Below are 9,810 nucleotides of genomic sequence, written 5' to 3'. Positions count from 1 at the left end.
ACGCCGAGTCAAGACACATTAGCAAGCACAAGAGGTATTTTCTCCGTTCAGGCAGCATTAGATGAAGTAAGTGACCAGTCACCTACCGTGGCTCACCATGCCCACTCTCATTTCTGCCAAGAATCAATCTCAGGATAGCCATTCTCCCCCTCCCCTGGAAGACAGCACTGGCTGCACTTGAGGGGCACATGTGTATGAGGGTTGGAAACTGGTGGAGGACAAGGGTCATAGATGGACAGAAGCACCCCAACTCTTGACCTCTTCACTCCAAAGCCACAGAAGTCGGGCCTATGGGAAAATGGGTAGTTTGTGCTCCTGTCCCAGCAGAGGATCAAGTAGTAGGACCCCTAACAGAGTGTGTGACTCAGGCCTTGAGCTGGGGCCTTAGGAGCACAAGGAAAGGGAAGGAGGCTCTGAGCCTGAGTCTTCTGCTCCTGCCAAAATTCTACCTCCACCATAAGCCAGGAGTGGGCCACCACTTCAATGGTAGGGGCAAGTTCTGCCCAGCTTCACTCCCCAGTTCACACTGGCTCCTGTCCTCTGGCACCCTCACAGAAGTACTGGGCTGACTTGCTGCTCCATGTCCCTACCTTCCAATCCAAACCAGAGTGGACACTGGGTGCCCACGGTAAGCTTGTACCCCACTGCAAACCCATCCTGAAGGAAGGATGCACTGATTCTCCCCTCTTCCTCCTCAGGCAGCCCAGGGAGGGAGGGAGGACACCTGGGAGGCCTTCCCAGGAGTTCTGGGAGGAGCTGACAAAGGGACAGAAGGAACCAGTGCCCACCTTGGCCCACAACCACCAGCCTCATCGGGCGAGGCAGCAGCAGCACCCGACTCCTCCCTCTGCCCTGCTCGACCCTGAGTCCCACAAAGTTATAAAAATGTAGAAAAGGCAAAGAGAAAAGTGTAAACAGCTCCAGAGAATTAGGGTGGGTGGGAGGAGCCCTGGCCCTCATGCTCCCCACCAGCCAGGACACCTACATCCTGTGTCAGCAGATCTCGTGTCCCTCACCCTCCTCAGGGCCAGAATCCTGGAGCAAGGGGTGGAAGAAGGCAGGAAGGGAGCCAGAGCTGGAGCAGCCAGCCCCAGCTGGTCTTTTCCCAGATCTTAGAATCCTCCTTTCAACCATGAGACATTCGAGATCGAGATCCTAGAACAAGCCGATCCTAGAACAAGCTGCCGTGTTTGTCCTTGATCTCATTAGTAACCCTCTTAACTCTGGGCAGGCCTTGAGATAAAGAATCATGCTTGTACTCCCTGTAAATCCAGCTGCCACGTCCACCTCCTCCTTGGCTCCTGATCTCAGAAGCCAAATTACCCATCGAGGGCAGACTGTCCACCCTAGACACCTACGTGCCCTTCAGTGCCCGCCGAGCCATGAGGTCTGCTCCTCACAGTTGGAATAAGCTGGGGCCACTGCCAGAGGAAACACAGAGTCGGGAACAGCAAGAGTGAAATGGAGAAAGGAGGCATTCAGACAGCACAGCCAAGGCTCCTGGAAGACGGAATCAGGGAGCAAAGAACTGAGATCCAGTCTCCAGCAGGCCCGTTGCCCTCCTGTCTCTGGGCTGCACACAGGCAGACCCAGAGACCCACAGCCACGGCTCTTCTCTCACTACCATGCCAGGTTCACAGCCATATAGTTGCCTGGGTCTCAGTTCCGGGCCTGTGGTTTCTAGAGCGTAAGCCTAGATACAACCCCTGTGGGTCCTCCACTTTCCAGGCGAGGGCTGGAAGCTCCAGGGTTCCCCGAGGTCTTCTGCCCGGGTTTCAGCTGTGCTGCTGGGGCAAGGGAGGGTCTGGGTTGCAGCCATGCCCCTCAGGTGAGAGTGGCCTAGGAAGAAGCTAGTTGTTGGCCTCACCCTCCTCCTCATCAAAGGACTGCACGCCTGAAGATGTGACATCAGACACCTTCCTGCTGAGAGCAGTGGACACCTCAGGGTCTTCTCGTGGGGAAAGTGACTCAAGGTCTCGGCATCCCGCATCCTCTTCCTCCTCAGGGGCCAGTGGCCTCTTCTCCTCCTCAGCAGGGCCCCTAGCCAGGTCCACCCCACCCACCCCTGGCACCCAGTCAGTGTCTCCCCCCAGCAACGGTGGAGGCTCCTGAGCAGAGTATCCTGAAGCAGGGTGGACAGGCCCCATGTCATGTAGGCTGGGCTGTGAGTCATCAAATGCAGGGCCAAGGTAGGATCCTGTGGCTGGAGAGGCAATGAGGGACTGGTCACTTGCTTCCCAGGCATCAGACGATCCCAGACAGTACATGCCCTGGGACACATAGGAGTGAGGCCAGCCATCCATGGGGGCTTGAGCAAGGGCATCTGTAAAGAGAATCAGGAAGGTTGATGTTCTGCCAGAGAACATCAGAGGCAGTGACGACAGCACAGAGACGGAGGGTAAAACAGAGGGTGCACAGAGTGGGAGGACAGTGGGAGAGTCGAGACCAACAGGAAAGTCCTGGACAGGTAGATAGAGGCAGCCCAGAAACCGGGGAGCCTCTTAGGCCCCAGGGGTTAGGTTCTGGAACCCTGTCTCACCCTGACTCTCCATCAACTCCTGGTAGTTGTCACTGTAGTTGCAGCCCAGTGGCTCCTGGGTGGAGTTGACACTCATGTCCTCACCATCCATGGAAGACCAAGCCATGAGTGTGGCCTCGGAAATAGCAAATTGTTCCATGACTCCTGGGAGAAGAAGTGCAGTCACCAAGAGATTCCTCAGGGAACCCGCAGACACACGCAAAGGGGGAAGAGACACCCTACTGCAGCGAAGCTCAATAGAATCAGAATGCAAGCCACCAGTTTCATTTTAAACTTCATAATAGCCATATTTAAGAAAATAAAAAAGAAACAAGTAAAACTAACTTTAACAATATATCTTATACCCTATGTAGCTCAGTATGTATAAAAGATTATAATTTTACCATATCATCAATATAAAAACTATTAATGGGGGCCTGGGGATGTGGCTCAAGCCGTAGCGCGCTCGCCTGGCATGCGTGGGGCGCTGGGTTCGGTTCGATCCTCAGCACCACATAAAAATAAAAGATGTTATATTCATCAAAAATTAAAAAATAAATATTAAAAAATTCTCTTTCTCTCTCTCTTAAAAAAATTTTAAAAAAGCTATTAATGAGATATTTTACATTCTTTTTTTTATATGAAGTCTTTGAAATCCAGTCAGTATTTTACACTTAGAGCACATCTCCATTTGGACTAGCCACATTTCAAGTGGCCAGTAGCTACTGTATTGAACAGCACAGTTTTTGTATATGCCTTGAAACAAGGCAATATTGTGGGACTTCCCAGAAGGTCAGATTTAGGATGCCTAGGGGAAAGAGTTGGGGGTCTCTAGTGAGATTAAAGTTAGGGATTTCCAAAAGTTCATCTTCGCAGGTTTTTAGGAATTGAACCTAGTATTAGGCGGTTGAGAGCAGAAGCTAACTGGCAAGTTTCAAGAACACCAGAGAATCCCCAAAGGCACATCAAGGGAATGTGGGTCTCCAGTGTTATAAACTGTAAGCTCAAGGGACTGGAAGGAGAAAGAAGGGTATAATAGTGGGATGGTTGTACTTGGAGGACCCTATTCTAGTCAAAGTAATGAGTCAGTTGAAGCTTGAATTGCTACTGCCCTGTCCCAACCCCTGCATGTCCTGCTGTTTTCTCCATTACCCATACCACCAACACACCAACACACCAAATCTTGCCTTGCTGCTAGACCTATCCCTCTTTGTAGGCATTTTTTTAGACCTGTCATAAGAGCTCTGCCACCCTTATGGGTAAACTACATGTCTGTAATGGAACCTATACCGCGTTCCTAGAACTCAACTCCTTCTGTGGACCGCTGTCTCCTAGTCCAGTTCCCTTGAGCATGAAGAGGTTGTCACAAGTAATGAGCCCAGGAAGTGAATTCCTGACACGAAATGCTGACAGGCTAAGGCTAGAAGAGATCCCCAAGGCCTGGCCTTCTTTCACTTCTAGAAACATGAGTAGAAGCAGAGGTTTTGAAGCCCAAGGCTCCTGCATTTCTCTCTACTAAGGGAGTCGTGGGGTAGTCCCCCAATGTAGGAGAGAAAGCATCAGGATAAGGGGGCTCACAAACCCCTTAGAATTTCTTTCATTTGTAAGATACAGGCATGTTTGAAGGCCCTTCTCAGCATCCGGTCAAAACACTTGAAATTATTGGGAAATGTAAGCCTAGGGTCAGCATATGGATGGGGTCAGCATAGGGAAACAGTTTGGAGAGTCAGTCTGTGGTCATCTCAAAACATATCTCTTGAGGGTTCGAGGTTCAAGTACCTGCTAAAAAGCGCGCCTCCTTCTCGCCATCGCTGAGGTCGGAGTAGGCATCCGTATCCCTGCGCACCGCCTCATGGCTATGTTGCGGCTGAATGGTTGGGGCCTTTCCCCAGCCCTGCCACTCAATCATATGGGCCACCCGGCCTTGCCCCATGGCTGTGGGCTTTGTCACATGGTCCTTCATGCTTCTTGAGATCCCTAAGGAGCCAGACATTCTCCATATCCTCCAGAATATCACACAATTAGACCCTGCCCCCCATCATCCCTGCCCCAGGCCATAGGATTGCCATCCCATTAGAGCAAGTATCCCACGGGACTCAACATAAGAGGGACAAGCCTCGAGGAGGACACAGGAGCTTGGAAAAAAGAACAAATAACTCAGGGGTATATGGGGATGTGGGCCCTTATCAAGCCTGAAAGGATGAGGAGACAGAGACCAGGAGCTTGTAAGTATTCCCTTGTCTGGATGCATCTCCAGGTTGCAGGTCTCACCTGAGAAAGATGACTTGGCCAGGGCCCCAATGCCATAGGCGTTAGAGTTTCGTTTAAGCTTCGGAAGGATGGAAGTTGTGTCCTCCATGGAGAGCTGCAATAGGGAATATGGGAGGAGGAGCAGAAGAACAAGAAGGTATAGGGATGCTCTATGAGTGGAGAGGGGTCCGTGGTTTCTACAAATATTATGCACTGGGGCAGGTCATATATCCTAGAGTCCCCAGGAGGTATATACTCCAATCACTCTTGAAAATGGAGGACACGGTGGAGCATGGGAGGGCCCACAGGGCCTGCTGGAGCTAGGCAGCACGTGTCCCCTGGAGGGTCTAAGGGAGACTATAAAGAAGAGGGGTTAGTGTGGACTGGGGGAGGCTGGGCACAAGTGCACTCACGTTGATGCCGTCCCAGGAGAAATCAGTTCGCGTTTGCTGTAGGAGAGAGGAAAGGGAATGGTATTGTAGGCACTTCCAAGGGTGTGCATAAACCCACATTCCTCAGAGGGATGTCTAGAAGTATGCAGAGTGCAGCCAGCTTTCCTGAGGCTAACTTGGGGAAGTAGGATCTCAGTGGGAACGGCTGGCATGTATTTTCAGAAAAGCGGGAAAAAAATGTTCTGTAAAAGTGTCAGTCTGAAGGAGTTTTGGGGATGTTGCCATGGAATTTGGAAAGGGAATTCAAAGATCAGGCAGCTAGACACTTAGGGGCTTCATTCATGGCTGTTCTTGGGGTCTCTGAGTTCTCCAGCAAAGGGGGCAGCCAAGCATGGAGGCCTTACCTCCGCAGAAGGCCGGTGGAGGCTGCTCCCATGCAGTGAGCTGGTGCTGTCCATGTTGATCTGGTCCACATCCTTCAGACCCTTCCAGTCCACTGCAATCACCTCATTCCCTGAAGGGACCAGAAGGTTAGTTGCTCACTCTTGCCCCCGGGCCTGTCCTTTGTCTTTTCTCACAGAATGCTGAGGCCACAGACTGGGACTATACATACCCCATCTCTTTTCAACAACTGTCATGCTTTCTTCTGATTTCCCATTTCCTAGTGTCCCAATATTTTTGGTGAGAGAAATAATGATGCTGAGCCAAAACATTCAGTTTTAGCTCCACCAAGAATAGCACACTCAGAAAAAGTGTTTCATGGCCTTGTTTGTTGTTGTTGTTTACACAGAGTGGGAGGAATCCGAGGTTGGATTTTAGTAGGATAACAATCCTCCATTCTGTCCAGAGCAACCTGACAATTTCTATATGGGATCTGGGTTTTTCACCAACTGCAGAGTACAAAAGGGAGCAGAACTTTAAGGAGATGCTTCTTGCCTAGGCTTTATTATTTGGGTGGGGATGGGGAGAAATGTGACTTCCCTCAAGAAAAAACCTTCTGAAAAGAACTGCTGAACTTGTGGGGATAAAGACAGAGTGGCAAGGGCTCGTGTGTTTCCAGAGAAGCAGTGAGAGTAGAAAGAGTGAAGAATGCGATGGAGACACTGCACTGTTGGGAGACAGGTGATAGATTCAAGGGGAGGGACAGGAAAGTAGGAGACAAGGAGACTTTGCAAAATCGGCATTGAAAGTATAGGAATTTGAGGCAAGTTCAAGAAGACTGAAGACAGGGGAAGAGGAGACAGGGTTTGAGGGCTGGCAATGTAAGGGAACCAAGGCGCGTGAACCAAGGAGCCAAGGGGTAGATGCTTAGCCCTAGTGCAGAGCGGCACCGTCTGAAGTCTCAGGGAAGAACTTCTTGGATAGTTGCTGAGGGATTCAAGCATTAAATGGCTGTCTGAACCATTTGCTCTTATGGATCTTCTACACAAAGAAGTTTTGTGACTCAGTTTGGGGTTACAGGTCCCTTCTTGGAAAGGATGCATTGAATGGGGTATTGGACATGAGGAGGCATTGGGCATCTCTGATACAAAAGGAAGGGGATTGGAATTAATGGGATTGGGGGAGGGAGGACCCCTGTCAAGCTGGCCAGCTCCCCCTTGGGTACCTTGGGGGATGCTGAGACGGGTCACGTCAGGGGCTGTGACTGGGATACAAAATATGGACATCTGCACGTAGCAGGAATGGGGCAGGCAGAGAACAATCTCTGAGGAGAAGAGAGATGGCGGAGGGCAGAGTGGGAGAGAGGGGAGGGAGGAAAGGTGGCCTTTGAGGAAGAGGGAGAGCTGAGTCAGAGCCTTGGGGGGCAGGGAGGGGGAGGGAAGGGGAACTGGGGAGAAGGGGTGAAAGCAGAGGAGGAGGGGGGTCTCCATGGAAATAAATCGGGTCTCAGAGAAATCAGGCTTCCGGAGAGTGAGTTTGTTTGTAATAATAATACGAATTATTCTCTCAGCCTGAGGTCACTCACTGGGGCGTGTAGGCGGGAGAAATTGGGAGTTGGAAAGGGAAAAATTGGGGGTTTGGGAGAGGGTTGGGTTAATTTGTTAAACCGTAAGAGCAGAATGGGTGTATGGGGTGGGGGATAGAAAGGCGGTAGTAAGGCAGAGGTTGAAGGAAGAGGTCGGATTAGGAGGCGCCTTCCACCTCCCGCAGGCAAAGGTAAATAAAGAGCCGGCCCCGCCCCGACAGCCCCCGCGGACAGGTGCCGGCGGGTCCTGGGGTTCCTCCGTGGCGCCGGCCCCACCCTTCTGGGAAGCGGGCTCCGGCCCCTCTCGACGCTCCAAGCCCCAGCCTCCGCCGGTGTCCAGGTGTCCACCGCTCTCCCCTCCACCCCAGCCCAGCCCGGTTCCCTGCGGGCGCGGAACCGGTTCCCTCCCCAGGCACCAGGCTCTTCCCGCCCCCGCCCCAGAGGGAAAATGCACGTGAACAAAGCAAATCGGGGGAGGCAGGAGCGACGGGAAAAGGCAACCGAGAGGAAAAGGGTTGGGGGCAAAACACCCGAGCCAGATGGAGGTTGGCGGGATGGGGTGGGGGCGTGCAAAAGGCACTCGGGAGCCGAGAGCGGGGCAGGGGGCTCTTAGGAGGGGGCTGCTCTAGAAGCCGCGGGGCGAGGAGGCGCTGGGCACCGCGGAGTAGAGGCGACGGCCTGGAGGTGGAGGGTGAGGGGACCCAGAGTAGGGCAGAGCGACGGAGGAGCGGAGGGAGGCTGCCGGAGAGACGAAGGGAGAGGGACCGCGCCTGCGGGAAGGCGACGGGGAGAAGGGACCGAGCCGAGAGGGACGGAAGCCCTGGAGGCGCCAGAGGCGAGCCAGGAGGACGAGGAATGGAGGGACCGCGAGCGGATGGAGGGAAAGTGGAGGCGCGAGGCAGGGCCGGGCGGGCGCGGGCAGCGGTGCCCGGAGGGGCGAGGGCAGGGATGGGGGAGGGGGCGGAGGAGCGACCCGGGGCCGAGCCCTGCCTCCGCCGCCCGCGCCCGGCCGCGGTACCCACCCACAGTCCGCGAGCCGATGCAGCCCATGGCTCCGGGGGCCTCCGGGGCCGGGCCCTCACCGACTCGGGGAGCGCGCCGGGGGGAGCACCGGGAGCCGCGCCGCCGCCCCAGCCGCTCTGCAGCGCCGCGGCTGTCTCCGCTCGGCTCCGCTCCCCCCTCCCCTCTCCATCCCTCCCCACGGCAGCCTCCGTCGCCGCCGCCGCCGCCGCCGCCGCCTGGCTCCCCCGCCCGGGCTCGGCTCGCGGCGGCCGGGGAGGGGGCGGCCCGGGGATTGGCTGCGCCCGGCGCCTCCCCGCCCCTGGCCCCGACCCTGCCGCCGTGCGCCCCGCGCCCCTCGCCGCGCCGCTGCCGCCTCCCTCTGTCTGCCCTTCCCAGACCCCTCCCCGGGGTGCCGGTGGGATCCCAGGGTGCCCGGCTGGCGTGTTGGGAGCCGGGGCAGGAACCCAGGGCCCACCCTTGGACGCCGGCGGGTGGACTTTGAGGGCTGGGGGTGGGAATGCTTTAGGAGAAAGTAGGATGGGGTGGGAATCAAGCCCCACTGAAGGGCCTTGGATACCAAATTCCGCAAACACTTATTTTCTTCCTGGGGCCGCATCTGGGACGCACACGGGAGCGTGATTGGATACAGCTTTGGTTGCTCTGCGTTTCATGTGCGCTATTTTGTCCACCCAAACAGATCGTGAAGTCTTTGCCAGTGGGTCGTGTGTGAAGCGTCCCTGTGCTCTGTGCTCGCTGGACGTTCTGCGATGGGTGTGGGGACGGTGCGGGCAACCTAACTCCAAGCCTGACCTGGGATGGGGAGTCGGGATAATTCAATCACAGCTTGAGTGCAGTAGAAACCTCAGGACGCGAGGCTGGCTGGAAGACATAGTTTTAAGTCCCATTTAACTTTCTAAGCCTTGCTTTCCTCGGACTAAGGAGAGCGTGGGTGTCACGAAGCAAGAAAGGGAGAGGAAGGCGGACCTCTGGTGGGAAGAAGTGAGGGAGATACCAAGGGCGTCATGGTGGTCTCCTACCATGAGTTGCAAGGGCTAAGGGCACTATGTCATAACAGGGAAGAAGTGGAGTCCTGGAAAGACACTTGAGAAGAGGCAAGGAGCCCCTTTAGTCTCAATAGTCCCAGCAAGCCCAAATTGTGAGAGCAGGTCAGGTTAGCCCCAAGGAAGATAAACACTAGTCCAGGATGTGTTTGCTCTCCATAGCTTTGATGTTCCTCCCTAAGTTGGAGAGACGACGGTGGGCCAGAGCCCCTGATGTGTGCTTCTAGCAAAGGAGAAGTCTATGGATGCAACTTTGCAACATTTCAGTTATGAATGGGAAGCTGCATCCTATGGAATTCCAGAAGATGCGGGCAAAGATAATTCGTCTGTTTTTTTTTTTTTTTGTTGTTGTTGTTGTTTGTTTTTGTTTGTTTGTTTGATGCTACAACAAAAGACTGAAGACTAGGTAATTTATAAAGAATAGAAGTTTAGGGCTAGGGTTGTGGTCCAACGGTAGAGTGCTCATCTAACACATTCAAGGCGTTGGATCCAAGCCTCAGCACCACGTAAAAGTAAATAAATAAAAATAAAGGAATTATGTCCAACTACAACTTAGAAAAAAATTTTAAAAATTAGAAGTTTATTTGGCTCACAGTTCCCGGAGGCTGGAAGTCCAAGAGC

General features: G+C 53.9%; 1 protein-coding gene across 2 annotated transcripts; it reads right to left on the bottom strand.

The window, feature by feature from the left end:
* Positions 1-1,425: 1,425 nt before the first annotated feature.
* Fam131b (family with sequence similarity 131 member B) lies at positions 1,426-8,195 on the bottom strand. 2 transcript variants are annotated; one of them, XM_076859834.2, is made up of 7 exons: positions 8,149-8,195; positions 5,565-5,674; positions 5,182-5,217; positions 4,790-4,883; positions 4,298-4,495; positions 2,540-2,683; positions 1,426-2,323 (listed from the first exon to the last, which is right to left on the bottom strand). In XM_076859834.2, exons 1-7 carry the CDS (start codon positions 8,174-8,176, stop codon positions 1,851-1,853), a joined length of 1,083 nt encoding a protein of 360 aa, XP_076715949.1. In that variant the 5' UTR covers positions 8,177-8,195; the 3' UTR covers positions 1,426-1,850. The 2 variants fall into 2 exon arrangements, with proteins under 2 accessions (XP_076715949.1, XP_076715957.1); XM_076859842.2 differs by lacking the exon at positions 5,182-5,217.
* Positions 8,196-9,810: the final 1,615 nt, after the last annotated feature.

Source organism: Callospermophilus lateralis, chromosome 1, assembly GCF_048772815.1.
Source record: "Callospermophilus lateralis isolate mCalLat2 chromosome 1, mCalLat2.hap1, whole genome shotgun sequence".
NCBI classification, from domain to species: Eukaryota; Metazoa; Chordata; class Mammalia; order Rodentia; family Sciuridae; genus Callospermophilus; species Callospermophilus lateralis.
The sequence above is the reverse complement of the archived record's forward strand: the minus strand, read 5'-3'. Positions and strand labels throughout refer to the sequence as shown.